The sequence below is a fragment of the Electrona antarctica genome (genome assembly GCF_951216825.1).
Source record: "Electrona antarctica genome assembly, chromosome: 18".
Lineage (NCBI taxonomy): Eukaryota > Metazoa > Chordata > Actinopteri > Myctophiformes > Myctophidae > Electrona > Electrona antarctica.
The window spans coordinates 46,197,501-46,214,313 of record NC_136799.1 but is presented as its reverse complement, the minus strand read 5'-3'; the positions used below and the strand labels follow the sequence as shown (position 1 = coordinate 46,214,313).

The following is a 16,813-nucleotide window of genomic DNA, read 5'->3' as shown; positions in this document are numbered from 1 at the left end:
GAAACTTTTGCCTTCACAATAAAAGCATGCAGCTTTCACAAGTTGGGCGGCTGGGCCATGAAGACAAGTAAATTAAGAATTCGGTGGCATTTCACATTGCAAAAGAGCAATTTGTACATTCCAAAATGTACAAATATTAATTTTAGGAATTAATTTGGATAATGGTAATGGAGATATTGTAAAAGTATTGCCTTTATTGACTTTGAGTGACTTGTTGGGTTGAAACCATCTACTCTACAGTGTTTTGAAGTATAACCAGGTAGGTTGCTGTTTTTTTACAGTGACCTTTGTAGGGGGTTTTATGATTAAAACCTTTAATGGTGGAAACCACTACATAACTAAATGGCGCCCGATGTGGGGGCATGATAAGGTCATGTATTAATACCTCGCTAATGACGCTATATAAAGAAAAGAACCCTCTATCACACAGAACTATGTTTTTTGTGTCCGTATCACTACGCCCAAAAAATTGTTCCATGTGATAGAGGGGTCAAAGTTGAACGAAAGTCGCGCTAATATTTTAGAAATAGGTCAACAATACAAATTACGTTCGTTTTGTGGATTCATTTACTTTTACTGCGTGGCCCCCAGTGCCCCCCACAAAATGACCGGAACTACTTAATATTGACCAAAACCAGAGCAGAACTCCCACCATGGGACTCGGGCAATCAATTAATACAGTTGCAACCACTATATTAATGGCAAGTATTTCATACAACTTAAGTTCAAAAAATCTGAACTATCCCTTTAAAGTAACAAACAACACGTTGCAGCGTGACAAGATTGATCCCAGATGTCGATCCCTAGACCATCGATTGCTGATGTTTTGACCCACGTTGTCAAAAAGTTCAACTGTTTCTAATCAATTTAGAAAAATGTTTGATTTGAGTATTCATCGCCGGCGACCATTTGACATTTAAAATGTTCATCTACTGTATAATGGCATGCTCAAAACAGAGACCCCAGGCTTACAGTTGGGTGCCACCGATATTGTCCCTTATCATTTGACCCATTTAGGCCTGACCTCAAATTTTTAAAAAATCCTTCTAAATCCTCGATTTTTCAAAAATAGCAGACCTACAAGCTCGTAGCGCGCCACTCGGTGGCGCGCTATGAGCTTGTAGATCTGCTATTTTTCAATAGCTAAATTATAACATAATGTTTAAAACACCAAAAGGGGTTCCCGCCCAAAATGGGTTAACTGTCCTTTTGCGCAGATCACGCAAACCTCAGCAAAAAGAAAAGGACAATATCGATGGCCTCCAACTGTATTTGCCGATCCAGCAGAACTAAAAGACGAGTCATGTTATGCTTGGTTGCACGCTGAAAATAGCCGATCTACAAGTTCACAAAATACATTTTAGTCCACAGAATCAACTGTGGATTTTGTCGACTAAAGTCGCATGATGATTTTAATCGACTAAAACTAGACTAACACTAAAAAACATTTCAGATGACTAAAATGTGACTAAAACTTAATTAAATTACTGAGAGCCAGGTCTACAAAATAGCAGATCTGCAAATTAGCAGATCTACGCTAGATCAACGCTGCAACGCGTTGAGAGCTTCTGGATCAGCTATTTTCAGGAAGTGTAAAAGCAGTCATTAAGACGGCATCAAGGCCCACCAAAAGACATTTTAGTCGACTAAATCAACTGTAGATTTAGTCGACTACAATTTTATGACATTTAGTCAACTGAAACTAGACTAACACTAAATTGTCCCAGGTGACTAGTAAAATGTGAATAAAACTAAATGAAAACTATTGAAAAGACTATGACTAAAACTAAAAGATTTGCTGTTGAAATCAACACTGGTGTGTGTGTGTGTGTGTGTGTGTGTGTGTGTGTGTGTGTGTGTGTGTGTGTGTGTGTGTGTGTGTGTGCACTGTACAGTACCTTCCCAGCACCAGCTGCCAGTTGATCTGCTTGCTGGCCAGGCGGACCAACCCGGGAGGCAGGAACGAGCTGGAGGGACTGATATCAGCCAATGAGCACAGAGACACACGAAGCAGTCAAACCAATGAACACAGGAGACTCACACGACAGTCAGCTAATCAGCGCAGAGACACAGCGCGGTCAGCCAATGAGCACTGCGACACAGGGCAGTCAGCCAATGAGCGCAAAGACACAATAAATGTACTGAACACTCCGCCAGGTCGGTCGCGATTACGAAGTTGACGATTCATTTTCACACAAATCAGTGCGATTAACAATTTAATTGTGTTTGTTTGCCTTTTATGGTTCGTAATACAAAATTGCACAGGGCAGATACGACAAATAACTGAAATTACTGACATTTCTATAAATGTCATTTTTTGAGTGGTGCAACCACTCCCTTACGGTCCTACGGAGTTATGTGTGTGTGTGTGGGTGGGTAGCTGGCTGGGTGGGTATGAGCACGAAAACAGCATGGTTGTTTTTCACCACCTGTGCGCAACCTAAGACACACACAAACACACACACACATATTAACTGTATGATTTTGGGTGTGCCAGTACAGTACAGTACAGTGACAGTACAGTACAGTACACCCAGTAGAGGGTACAGTAGAGGGACCGGCACACGGTAACTCTGTCATTTCTCAACCGTTTCGGACGCGGGGGGCGGCAAGACGGAACCGGCCCGCCCCCCTGGGCACGTTCCTGTGGGTCAGTTTTAACTAATCATTATGTTATACTTTAGCTACTTAAAAATAGCAGATCTACAAGCTCATAGCGTGCCACTTACAATTTACAATTTACAATGTAGGCATTTAGCAGACGCTCTTAATCCAGAGCGACCACTTGGTGGCTATGAGCTTGTAGGTCTGCTATTTTTGAAAAATCGTGAAAATGCGGCACAAATCTTTGAATATATATTCTTTCAGAACGTTTTCTTTTAATTTCGTCCTCGGGTCTAAATGGGTTAACCACATTGGTACAGACTAGACTTATTTTACTCATTAAAACGTAGTAATTAATTATTTGATGTGGATTTAGTCCGCATTTACGGATTTAGCCTTCTTGCAACGATTCCCGAGGAAACAAGCAAAGTGCACTTTTGCGTTAGAGTTTGAGGAGGATTGTGTTATGCAATGGGCTTTGAAAGAAGAACTAAACAGTTTTTGATTGATTGATTGATTGATTGAAGTATCTATTAGCAGTTTTGCAGAATAACAGTACATTTCAAGCACAACTCCATACAAAAACTGTTAACTGTGGGACGACACCATAAAGCATTACACTTGTTTACAATAAGGTCCACCATTTTAAATTCATCAGAACATTTAGAGACGTACAAATATACACTTCTATATAGCCAAAAACAGGAAATCATCATAAAAGGAGATGAAAAGCGAAGAAAAAAAACATATACAGTGAGGGGAAAAAAGGGGTGTGTGTGTGGGGCTTGGGATTCAGATTTTACGGGGTCCAGTTTCGAATTGCAGCCGTCCGTAGGGTCCCTTTGAGAGCGGTTTTGAAGGAGTCGAGGTTTTCACATGTCTTAATGGCCGTTGGTAGGGCCGTTCCACATTTTTGTGGCATAGGAGCGAAATTAATTTAGTCCCTTGTTAGTGCCGAATCGTGGTCGCACATGGTTTGTTGAACTCTACTACTACTGTTGAACTACAGGGCCTGTAGACGAGAGCATTGGTTCCCAAACCTTTTAGCCCGTGACCCAAAAGAGGATGTTGATTTGATCCCAGCGACCCAAACTAAAAAGCAGCATTGTGAGTAGTCTTCTTTTCCTTTTGGCTGTTCCCTTCATTGGTCGCCACAGCGAATCATCTACCATACCGCCATCTCACTCTGTCCTCTGTCTCCTCTTCTCTCGCACCAACTAACTTCATGTCTGTCTGTCTGTCTGTCTGTCTCCTCTTCTCTCACACCAACTTCATGCCCTCTGTCTGTCTGTCTGTCTGTCTGTCTGTCTGTCTGTCTCTTTTCTCACACCAACTTCATGTCCTCTGTCTGTCTGTCTGTCTGTTTGTCTGCTCATCTCTCACAGCAACTAACTTCATATCATCTTTCACGACATCCATACATCACCTCTTTGGTCTTCCTCTAGGCATCCTGCCTGGCAGTCCCAACCATCTCACTATCCCTTCCTCAGTACATGTCCCAACCATCTCACTATCCTCCTCAGTACATGTCCCAACCATCTCACTATCCTCCTCTGTACATGTCCCAACCATCTCACTATCCTCCTCTGTACATGTCCCAACCATCTCACTATCTTCCTCAGTACATGTCCCAACCATCTCACTATCCTCCTCTGTACATGTCCCAACCATCTCACTATCCCTTCCTCAGTACCAGCTCAGTCTGGCCTCTTTGTCTTTATTACCAAAACACTGAACATCCACTGCCCCCCCACTGATGTACCATGAGTATTTCTGTTATTATATCCTAACTATAATTACACACCGTTCAGGGGCGCTGGAAGGTATTTATACCAGGGGGGGCTGAAGGGTGGGAGGGAAATCGAGGCAATCGAGGCAAAATTTCGGGTCTTATTCGGGTATAATTGGCCTAATAATGACTTATTTAGGACCTAGTTAACCGAGTTAATCATAATAACAGTATGTGACTCTTATTGTGTTGTTGTTTGGGTTAGATTTCTTTAAACCTGGTGCAGGTGAAAGTAAAACTACAATACGTTTTTGCTGTCTCGTCATGTTGTGTCTATCTGTCAACTCACTCGCTGTGCATTCTGCATTCTGCACGCTCTGATAGACATGTCAAAAAATTATCCTCTCCACCAGCAGGGGGTGCTGGAGCACCCTCCGCACCCCCCTTCCAGCGCTGTTGACACCGTTATAAGCAGATTATAATGCATCATAAGTAGGCTTATAATGCATAATAGTCATGGGATGCACATCAGGGCATTCACTTCTAGTCATTTTTACTAGTTGACTAGTTGCCTAGTTTACTAGTCGACTAGTTGTTTAACCACCTATTATGTAAAAAAAATAATAATAATAATCTTTTTTTTGGAAATAAATATTTGTACATTTATTTTAAAAACTGTGTACATTGGTGACTATAACTATAATCTACCTGATCTTGAAGCCTATAAAATCGGGGAATAAAATTTTAAAAACAAAATTGTTCTTATCAACTAGTCAACTAGTACCAGCAAGGTCGACTAGTGGATTTACTAGTCCACTAGTAAACTAGTCGACTAGTTGCTTAATTCCCTAATGCATAGCACAAGTGTGTTACTGCCAGTTTTGCAGTGTATGGACTCCGGCAACCTAACAGATGCCGTCTAACTCGGTGAAGCTGATGACGATAACACAATGAAATGTGACTCACCTGTACCACAGATAGTGAAGGAAGAACCGGAACGGCCCTGCAACACACACATGGTATGAACTTTTACTTACTGCAAACTATTTTAAGTCCACAAACATGTGAACGAAGCAGCTAGTACAGGGTTCCCCAATTCATTTTCCTCGAGGGCCATATTTTGACTAGGGAACCAGGCTGGGGGCCGAGTCCGCACGCGCGGAAAATTGGGTTTTTTATTTTTTCATTAATTAATTAAAAATTGTTCTCAACCAGTGGTCCGGCGACCACCAGTGGTCCTTGAGGGGGTACCCAGTTTGACATGCATAGGCTACTGACCCCCATTTAATGCCATTTAATTATTCCAGGGGCCACAAGGGGGCGCTCCGCGGGCCGCAAATGGCCTGCGGGCCGCCTATTGGGGAACCCTGAGCTAGTACATACAACAAGTAAGACGCGCGAACGCGGGAAGCGAACGCAGCTCGTAAATTGCAATAACAACAATTAGAATAAATTGTGTGTGAGTGTGTGTGTGTGTGTGTGTGTGAGAGTGTGTGTGTGTGTGTGTGTGTGTTTTGTGTGTGATACAGCTGCGCCCTCTGGTGGCGGGCCGGTGGTGTTACAGCGTGACACACACACAGACACACAGACAGACAGACAGACAGTTTAGGCCAGCTTCTATAGTTAGTGCTCACTGCGTTCGCAACTATGTACATTCACATCAGAAATCAGAAATCCGCAATGAGCGCACTGGTGTGCCCTTCGTCCATTTATTCAGTGCGCTGTCGTTCGAAAATCCGGTGTGCTGCGCCCCCAGGTGTTCCGAGTGCCCACACTGACCGACCCTACTCAGAAGTTGGGGTTGTTCAGTGTGAGTGCGTCACTGACCGACCCTACTCAGAAGTTGGGGTTGTTCAGTGTGAGTGCGTCACTGACCGACCCTACTCAGAAGGTGGGGTTGTCCAGTGTGAGTGCGTCACACTGTCCGACCCTACTCAGAAGGTGGGGTTGTCCAGTGTGAGTGCGTCACTGACTGACCCTACTCAGAAGGTGGGGTTGTCCAGTGTGAGTGCGTCACTGACCGACCCTACTCAGAAGGTGGGGTTGTCCAGTGTGAGTGCGTCACTGACCGACCCTACTCAGAAGGTGGGGTTGTCCAGTGTGAGTGCGTCACTGACCGACCCTACTCAGAAGGTGGGGTTGTCCAGTGTGAGTGCGTCACTGACCGACCCTACTCAGAAGGTGGGGTTGCCCAGTGTGAGTGCGTCACTGACCGACCCTACTCAGAAGGTTGTCCAGTGTGCGACTCCGAAAATACCCAAGTTGACCCGAGACCCGCTCGGGTCGGAGTTGTGTTTTATTGTAATCACTCTGGTAGGGTCGGAATCGGACGCATCCCCCTCGGCGTCTGTCAATCATTATGTGTAATATCCGAGTTTATCCGAGAAGACCCGTAGGCTGTGCGTGTGTGTGATACGTGTGTGTGTGTGTACTGTCTGTGCTTTTTTGTTGTTGTTGACAATGTTAATAAAATATTCAATCAGTGTGTGATTGTGTCCCAGTCTGACTGTATAGTCTTTCTCTCTGTCCGCTGCATGTGCACTCATGCTGCGCGCATCGCTGCACTCATGCTGCGCGCATCGCTGCGCTCATGCTGCGCGCATCGCTGCGCTCATGCTGCGCGCATCGCTGCGCTCATGCTGCGCGCATCGCTGCGCTCATGCTGCGCGCATCGCTGCGCTCATGCTGCGCGCATCGCTGCGCGCATCGCTGCGCTCATGCTGCGCGCATCGCTGCGCTCATGCTGCGCGCATCGCTGCGCTCATGCTGCGCGCATCGCTGCGGAGGAGAAAAACGGCCCGGGGGAAAAGTTCCGTTTAAAGTGTGTAAATAAGCCACACTCGGTGCGCTCTGCGACGTGACCGCCCAGCATGCACTCCAAACACTGAGTCCATTCCCAGAACGCACCCATAAAGTACTAGTCATTCAGCTCTTACCTGTCACCGCTTTTGCAATGACGGAGGAGCTCTGTTCCTTGTGTCCTCGTAGCTGCAAATAAATTACAAAGTTATTTATTAAGATGTAAAATCAGTCGAAAAACAGTCAGAGAGTGCACAAATGGAGTGTAGACCTACTAAAACAAATGGAGCCAAATGGAACCTTTAAAACAGATTCACACTTTGTCGCACAATGGCATGGACGTGTGCCAAAGAACTGAACAACTTCTGTGTGCAACGCCCCTTTATTAGTCTGCTGCTATAGAGCGTCGCAGTCCCGCCCCCTCGAGAGAACCGGAAAAGAAATCCCTGTTCATTTACCTCAGACTTTTCAGAAAGTATTTATTTAAAGACGTTAACGCCGCGGACCAAGCCAACTCTTGTCGTGACAAATCATGACAACAAACAAAGATTTTCGGGCCGAACAAATAATTAGAAAGAAAAAGAAAGCGGCAGGTTACAACACTTTTTTTGTTGTTTTTCTTCTTTGTAATTATTTGTTTGGTCCAAAATATTGTGTTTGTTGTCATGATTTGTCACGACAAGAGTTGGCTTTGTACGACGCTTATAAGGTCTTTAAATAAATACGTTTTGAAATGTCTATGAGGAAAAATGCATTGGGAACTATTTCCTGGGCCTGGCGTCGTCATGAAAGGGGGCGGGACTGCGACGCTCTATTTTCCCAGAAATTAGTCTATATGATTATGGGTCAATTTGGTTTCCATTTAATTTGAACACAATGTCAAATCAAATAACTATTAAATTAACACTGAAGATGATTACTGTGCACTAACTTATATGATGATTGATAATTAATTTATGCTAAGGTAAATTAAACTACATGACCTCCATTAAAAAGGTAGTGTAAGTGATATGTTTTGGTTAAAACAAAAGTTGTTTTTGTTAAAAGGTTACATCACTATAGTCTGATAGTAATCATTGCTATAGAGTGTTTGTTCAGTAACAGAGGTCTGTCTCTCTGTCTCTCCAGCTCTTTAATAAACAGAACATACTGTACATGTTTCAGGTAGGTGACAACGTTTCAGCCAATCAGGAGAGTAGCCGTTTCTGAGCTTAATGTTTAGTGTTCAAGTTCCAATGTTGTGTAGTTATTTCTTTTTTTTTGTATTTTTTTTTTTATCCCACGATTTTGCAACCCATTTTTTCACCCAGTGTCAATTATCCAATGCAATCCTGGGCACTACACTTCCTCTGCCAAGACTGCCAACCTGGGGAGGGCAGCGGACTGAACTTTCACCTGCCAGGGGGGGGGGGGGGACACGTTATTCCGACCAGTTCCTTTCCCCTCCATCAGGTGCCCCGGCTGGCCAGGGGGAGGTAGTTTTAGAGACCAGGATTACTGCTTGTTTTTGTGAGGGTACCTACCCTAGGGGACACGGGGAGAACATGTGAGGGTACCTACCCTAGGGGACATGGGAGAACATGCAAACTCCACACAGAAAGGCCCTTTCGCCAACCCCGCCTCGGCTATGGGTACTGATGACACGGAGGAGAGAACACGCCCTCATTGTCCCCAGCAGGAATCGAAGTTCGAACCCAGGACCTTCCAGCTGTGAGGCGACAGCACTACCGACTGTGCCACCGCGCCCTAGTCATTTCTTTGTGTCATCACTTACAATTTCACCTGTTTAATCTGTATCCTGACTGCGTTCTCTATACAAATTGGTTTCCAAGTTTTAGTTTTGGTTTCTGAAAATGCATTTTCTGTTTAAAAAAGAGCTGGAGAGACGAGGAGACTCGTGTTATTGCAACAAACACTATATAGCAATGAGTACCATCACAATATAGTGCTTTTTAACACTAATTGTAACCAAAGACAATCACTTACACTACCTTTAAATACCAGTGACGTGCACTGTAAGGACGTAGTAATAATCATTGTATGTTGAATGAACGAACTGTGACACAGTAATATTTATAACTGCACCCACATACGTTATTTACTAGTCTATTATGCGGGAAGTATAAGTTAAACACAAGTCAATTCATATATTTAATAAACATGGAGGGGAAAACAACATCAAAACTTTATTACTCAGATTGATGTAAACTTACTACTTTTAGCCAAGTATAAAGCCTAAAGGCAGATCTACTAATGTACTAATGATCTACTAATGTTGTGTTTCATATTAATGCAGTGCTTCTCAACCAGTGGTCCTTGTGAGGGTTCCAGGTGGTCCCCAGCTAAATGATAGAGAGTTGGTAACCAAATGGACCCTTATTAGATACTCCATTTGGTTTCATTTTACGCTCTCAAGAGTTCAATTGTTGTTAAACATCTGCCTTACTTCATTTACAAGAAGTCTACACAATTGGAGGATGTGGAAGAATTGTTATTTTGATCAACATGTGCCTGTTATCTCCATATGGTACCAACATCAATACAGAATGGAATTGTGGACAAAATCCAACGACAACAAAATATTTAGTTTTAGGTCTGAGAGAGGCTAAATGTCATCAACTGGTGGTCCAAATAAATAATGGATATGAGAAAGACTTAAAAACCACTGCATGAATTTGAACTTGTGATGATGAATGATTGTCATTAAAGTGCGACGTGGCCATCGGTAAATCCAACTGACAGCCAGGAGCTAGGAGTATATAAACAAAACTTTAACCTGTCCTACGCACTTCCTCCATTTACAAGCCGCACAGCTACATAAACGTTCAGGTTTCAAATATAAAGATCTCATCCCAGAGCTACGGATGTTAGGAATCTCCTCGGTTGGGTGTAAGTACCCGTATCTTCACCGTCGCTCAATAAAAAGCATTCTAATCATATCGGTGGCCATTGTCTCAGTTTTTTCGCCATACGTTCAACTAGGCGCCCCTATCGGTTGGGGAGGTGTGTTGCACTCTGATTCCATTATAACTTTATGAGGGGAAAATGGCCAGCGATTTTAAAATGCTTTTTATTGAACAAAGGGAAGATACGGGTACTTCTACACCACCCAAGGAGATTCCTAAGATCCGTAGCTCTGGGGGTGAGAACTTTGTGTTTGAAACCTTAACGTTTATGTAGAGATGTGCGGCTTTGTAAAATGGCACAACTGCTAAAGTCCAGGTTCCGCCATTGACTGTCGGTCGGAGACCTGCTTCCAGCAAACATGCATGTAACACGCTCCTCCGACGTCTCCCCACGCACTGTGGAGCTCGGGAAGCGTCGCTCTGACCCACCTGAGTGTCCAGCTCTGGAGGCCACTCCGTGTTGATGAGCAGATCGTACAGAATGTTGTCTTCATCCTCCTCTGCTGCCGTCACCACGGCGGCGCTCTGAACGTCAGCAGCCATGTTTACTGTTTGTAGCAACTTAGCAGCTGAGCTAGCTGTCTCGTCACTGATGATGATGAGGCAGTACGGAGAGCCGAGAGGGACAATCTGGTATACGGTAATATCCGAGGCTGCATTATAGTAGAGGATATTATCGTCAAAAAATGGCCAAATCGTTATGCGGCCGATAAAAGCATTACATGTGATATATGATGTCCCTTGGGTCATTCTAAAACATCCCAGAAGGGGTGCCGAAAAAAATCTTAAACAGGAAGTGAGTTATGGACAAAATAGTTGACTCAATTAAAGACACCAAATAATCTCCAAAGAGCATAGAATTTGGCACGCATGTCCCTTGGGCCACCCTAAAACATCCTAGAAGGGGTGCCTCAAATAATCTGAAACAGGAATTGAACCGCCTACAGTTTTGGTAATTACTCAAAACGCCTATAGAATCTCATATAGAAGCATAGCCTACAATTTGGCACATAGCTGTCCCTTGGGTCATCCTAAAGCCCAATCCCAATCCGCTCCCTTGCTGACTCAATGAGCCCTCACTGATTTAGCTCATGTGAAGTTTAGTTCATTGTCTCCACCAGGCCGAAGGCATGGGGAGAGAGTATGTTTTGCACTCCGTCCGTGTGTCCGTCCTTGTGTGTGTGTGTCCGTCCGTCTGTTACCAGCTAATCTCCGGCACCGTTAACCCGGTCGATGCCAAACTTTGCACACACACTCCCTGGATGCCAACGATGAACCTCATTTTCCAGATTGGCCTGTTATAGCGCCACCATGAGGCAGCTTTTCACATGTTTTACCTAAAACTGCACCGATCTGCGTGAAACGTTGCATGCACACTCCCTAGAGGCCAATGACAAATCTTTGACCTGCATTTTCCGCATCTGCCTTTTATAGCGCCACCAGGAGGCCGACTTTTGTAAAACACATTTTTTTATATTACTCCTCCAGATTCTGTCCAAAAATCTCACAAATCGTTACACAGTATCTCTATGGTCATGTGCTCAAGTCGGATCTGTCCGATATTTCATATTCCATCCTAATTGGCTATAATTGGCTTTCACAGTTTGCAAGATTGCCCCGTTTTGAACAAAAGCCTCAAATCATGAACGCAGCATGCAATTTACGTGAAATCTTTCACACATTTTCTTACTAGGCTGAGGAACCCTTTTCACATTGGCCTGTTATAGCGCCACCAACAGGTAGATTTTTGCAAAACACATTTTTGGAACAAAATGCCTCAAATCATCCAATTGCCATTAAAGGCGTATGAAGAAATGGCACCCTTTTCACATTGGCCTATTATAGTGCCACCAGGCACTCTGCATTTCCTCAACAAAATGAAGAAAATTGTTGCAAAAAACTAACAAACAAAAAAACATGTTTATATTACTCCTAAACATTTTGCCAAACATCTCACACAGTCCTATCCTCCTGGTGGAGACCTGTGCCCAGAAGGGCACTTTTTCTAGTTTCATTTCATTTAGTTCATGTGAAGTCTGCGAGGGCTTGAGGGATGTCCCATTTGAAATCGGTAAGTCAGTGAGGGCTCAGCTCCGCCCCTTTATGTGCCCTTTGCCAAAGTCAGAATCGATGCTGACTTTAGCTGACTTTGGCAAATAAATTACCCACAGTTCATAGCGTTACCAGGGGAATGAGGGGGATCCTCTTTGGGGGCAGCGGTGGCCGAACAGTTTGCGGATCGGTCTTGTTATCGGAAGGTCGCCAGTTCGAATCCCCGGACCGGCACGTTCAAATTACCACCGCTGAAGTGCCCTTGAGCAAGGCATTGAACCCCTACCATGAAATGTTCTATGAGCAGGGTCTGGCTGTAAACAAGCATCTCGAGCTTAGTCCATTCACCCTGGGTAAAGAAAGAACTTTGCTTTGCTTTGCTCCGAACGTCAATCATTTAAGTATGCAAATGAGTTATTTCTCACTGTTCTCAAAGGGAGTAGGAATGGAAGGATAGGCTATATATTTAATAACAATAATAATAATAATAATAATAATAAGGGAAACATGATGAGAAATGACTGATGAGAAAAGTAAAAGAATATGGAAATGCAATGTATAATGAATATTATTATATATTAATATTACAACCCCTATCACACAGGAAAGTGTATTTATGAAACTAATAATAAAACGATCATCTTAAATACTAAAATAGACGTGATAGACATGTATAAATAGGACGAAGCATGTAGGTAGGCACTGGCTGTGAATAAGGGCAGTTTTTATAAAGTGATGCAAAGTGTCATGACTCATCTTCAAAGTGCTGTCCCATTTCTTTCACAACAATTTGGAGCCCTTGCAGCCTCTCACCCTCAAGCACTTACAGCTGACGTCACTAAAGTCAATGAGGGTTCAGGGCTCAGGGCTTGAGGGAGGCAATTGGGATTGGGCCTAAGAGATCCTAGAAGGGGTGCCCAAAGGATTCTGAAACAGGAAGTGAGTTATTGACTAAATTGAAAATGGCCGCCTACAGTGTTGTCGATTAACTCAAAAGACAACTAAAGAATCTCATAAAAGCATTCGATTTAGCACGCACGTCCCTTGGGTGATCCTAAAGACATCCTAGAACGGGTGCCCAAAATAATCTGAAACAGGAAGTGAGTTATTGACAAAATTGAAAATGGCGGCGCCTACGCTGTTGACAGATGATGAAAAAGGCATCTCATAAAAGCATGAAATGTGGTACAAATATCCCTTGGTTGATTTATTTTAACAGGAAGTGAGTTTTTGGCTAAATTCAAAATGACAAGCATGACAAGCAATTGATACAAAAGAAGAGTCATGAAAGCGTATTTTTAATTTGGTACGTACATTGAGTGTTCTTTATTACAGGCCTATCCTAAATGGGTTATTTATTTATTTGTTTGCTTGTATATTAAACTTTTTAGGAGGATTCAAATTCTAAATGGCTTGGTTTAACAACCGCAGTCTGCATAACCTGCATGATCCGTTTGCATTTACACTACATCATCTTATTTATTTATATTGACTTTACTCTTTGTATCTTCTTCTTTTATTCATTTGTATCCCACGATTTTTGTAACCCATTTTTTTCAATTATCTAATGTAATCCTGGGCACTATACGCTCGTTCTGCCAACCTGGGGAGAGCAACAGACTGACCTCATGCTTCCTTCTATGCACGAGGAGTTCAAGTCACTTCTTTTCACCTGCCAGGTTTCCCCAGTTGGGCGTAGCACATTGAATTAACACGTTATTCCAACCAGTTCCTTTCCCCTGATCCCTCCATAGGGAGGCAGGGAGGCTGTTTAGAGACAAGGATTAGTGCATGTTTTTGTGAGGGTACCTACCCCAAAGGACACAGGGAGAACATGCAAACTCCACACAGAAAGGCCCTTTTGCCAACCCCACCTAGGGTATAGGCACTGATGACGCGGTCCCCAGCGCAAATCGAAGTTAACCCAGGACCTTCTAGCTGTGAGGCGACAGCACTATACCTACTGCACCACCGTGCCCCTTGAATCTTCTTTATATTCATCCTGAAGTTATCTTCATATCCTTATTTTCTGCATCTCATCTTACTCTGCAGATTCTTATTTTACTATCCGCATCTTATTTATTTTGCTCTCGACATCTGATTTACATCCGATCCGATTTACAGATGAAAATTAGCTTATGGCTAACTCTGGCACATTTACATGGAACTGAAAACTGAAATGTTGATTAATGAGCATTGTCCCTGTCAAATAAATACATAAATAAATAAATACATTTATAACCTTCAAATCTGCACTGAAAACCCACCTGTTCCGAAATGCATTTCCAAGCTGATGTCTTTTAAACTTGTTATGTGCATTGTTTTATTGGTTTTATTCTTTTAATTGTTTTTTTTTCTAATAAAGTTGTCTTTTTTTGTTCCCCCCCTGGCCCCCACACATGTAAAGCGTCTTTGAGTGTCATGAAAAGCGCTATATAAATCCCAGATATTATTATTATTATTATATCCTTCTTGATCATTACTGTTTTTTGTGATTATTGTTTAGTAACTGTGTGGCATTTACCAGCACATTGACACAATAAATGGTGAATGGTGCATTTACATATATGCATTACATTCACCCATTCACACACACATTCATACACAAATGGCGGTGGAAACCATGCAAGGCACCAATCAGCTCATCGCGTTAGGGGTTCAGTGTCTTGCTCAAGGACACTTCGACTCTGGGGGAACCTGGGTTTGAACTGGGAACCTCACGACCAGCCTGCTGTTCTACCGGCCACTCTACTCCTGCCACCCCAGTGCTGACACAATGTTGTGCAAGATTTAACTGAGCATCCCGGCATCTACACTTTCTCGAACAGAGGGGGCTCAGCCTTGCAGCCTCTGGCAAGAAGAGTGTCTATAAAAGTGTCTACAAATCAGCGTCTTTAATCCGGCCATATGTTCAAATATTTACAAATCCATATTTTTCAGGAGATGGTAGAGATAGCATAACTTTCAGGCTTCTGGACCAAAAGCCAGATTGGTAAACTGCTCAATTTGAACAGTGCAGCCTGTGCGGAGGGGATGTTTGCCATTGAGAGACATTTTTGAGCAAACAGGTCTTTTTGTCAGTTGTTTTGCCATTCAGAACACAGGTATATGTGATTCCTGACTAAGCCCTTCAAAAGGATCAACCATCAGTTTTCTTTCGTATCAACTGCTTTAGGCGGTCATTTTACATTTGGCCAAAAACTCACTTCCTTTGTTGGGCACCCCTTCTAGGATGTGTGCATGTGTGTCAAATGCTTCTACGAGATTCTATAGACTTTTTGAGTCAATCGCCAACACTAGCTGTAGCCTAAGGCTATATATTAATGTCCTTCCGGCAATAATTCACTTCCTGTTTCAGATTCCTTTGGACACCCCTTTTGGATGACCCAAGGGACATATGTGTCAAATGATATGCTTCTATGAGATTCTATAGACTTTTTGAGTCAATCGCCAACACTGTAGGTGGCCATTTTCAATTTTGTCAATGGTGAATGGTGCATTTATATAGCGCCTTTATCCAAGGGCCCGGGTTTGAACTGGCAACCTTGCGGTTACCCCTGAGCCACCGCCGCCCTTCAATTTTGTCAATAATTCACTTCCTGTTAAAGATGTTTTTGGGCACCCCTTTCAGGATGTCTTAGGGTGACCCAAGGGACATGCAAATATGCAACACAAGTATTTATTAACAGTTTGCAGAATTACAGTACATTTTAAAGTCATGCTGTTAGGTATAGGCATAATAAGGTTTTCAAAACCATCGCAAACTAATTTGGCTCGCCCCCTAGTGGTCGGTTTGTAATGAAGCCAAAGGTATTTTAAGCTCCCGGCAGCCATCATGGAAGTCATCTTGAAAACGATGCCTTTCTAGATGTTTGTTTTTTGTAAAGATAATAATAATAATAATAATTTAGCACACGCACTAGTAACATAATCCATTGAGAAATCTCTTCTATCAATTATTTGGGGTTTCAACCATCTACTAACATATCTAGGGAGCGAGCCAAATTAGTTTGTGATGTTTTTTGAAAACCTTATGCCCATACCTAACACCATGCCAAAATCCAAAATGAATTACCAAGAGCAAGTGCATAATTTGTATGATTTTTTTTTTACATATTAAATCCCAGTTTATAGGTTTTAGCTCATTTCAGCCACCATCTTGAAAACAATGCCTTAGCTGGTTGTTCGTTTTTCCTAAAAAATGTGTATGTTATTATAGCACACCCAATAGTAACAGAATCCATAGAAAAATCTCCTTTATAAATGGTTTGGTTTCAACCATATACAACAACGAGGTTACCAAGTTGCATCGTTCTCAAGTAGGCCAGTGGCTGACAGGCACCTACAGGTCTAGTGTATCTAATAGCCTATTTGAGTCTGTGCAAACAGACCACTAGAGGGCGTGCCCAACGTGTTTGCACAGCTTTTTGAAAACCTTATACCCATACCTAACACCACGCCAAAATTAAGCCACCAGCTTTAAAAAATACAGACAAAAACAATAAGGGACCAAGCAAAAGCTGATCTACTCTCAACATGTTGTGTCATGCGTTGTGACCTTGTAGATCGGCTAAATATCGTTGGAGTGGTTGATGATTTAGATGCTATATTAACTTATTTTGCATGGGGACCCCCCCCCCCCCCCCCCCCCCCCACCCTCCTTGTGAACCACTGAACCACCTGCAGTAAGTATTTACAAGAAATGGTCTGACTTCTTGTACCA

General features: G+C 42.9%; 1 protein-coding gene across 2 annotated transcripts in view; it reads right to left on the bottom strand.

Moving 5' to 3' along the window:
* The window catches only part of nbas (NBAS subunit of NRZ tethering complex), a 118,829-nt gene extending 108,202 nt beyond the window's left edge, over positions 1-10,627 (bottom strand). For both annotated transcript variants that reach the window (XR_013792341.1, XM_079529003.1), the window contains exons 1-4: positions 10,468-10,627; positions 7,270-7,321; positions 5,300-5,336; positions 1,899-1,976 (exon numbers count right to left, since the gene is read on the bottom strand). Coding sequence is in view for 1 of the 2 variants with exons in the window: in XM_079529003.1 (XP_079385129.1) it covers positions 1,899-1,976; positions 5,300-5,336; positions 7,270-7,321; positions 10,468-10,581 (281 nt within the window). In the remaining variant the exon portion in view is untranslated. The remainder of the gene's footprint in view (positions 1-1,898; positions 1,977-5,299; positions 5,337-7,269; positions 7,322-10,467) is intronic.
* Positions 10,628-16,813: the final 6,186 nt, after the last annotated feature.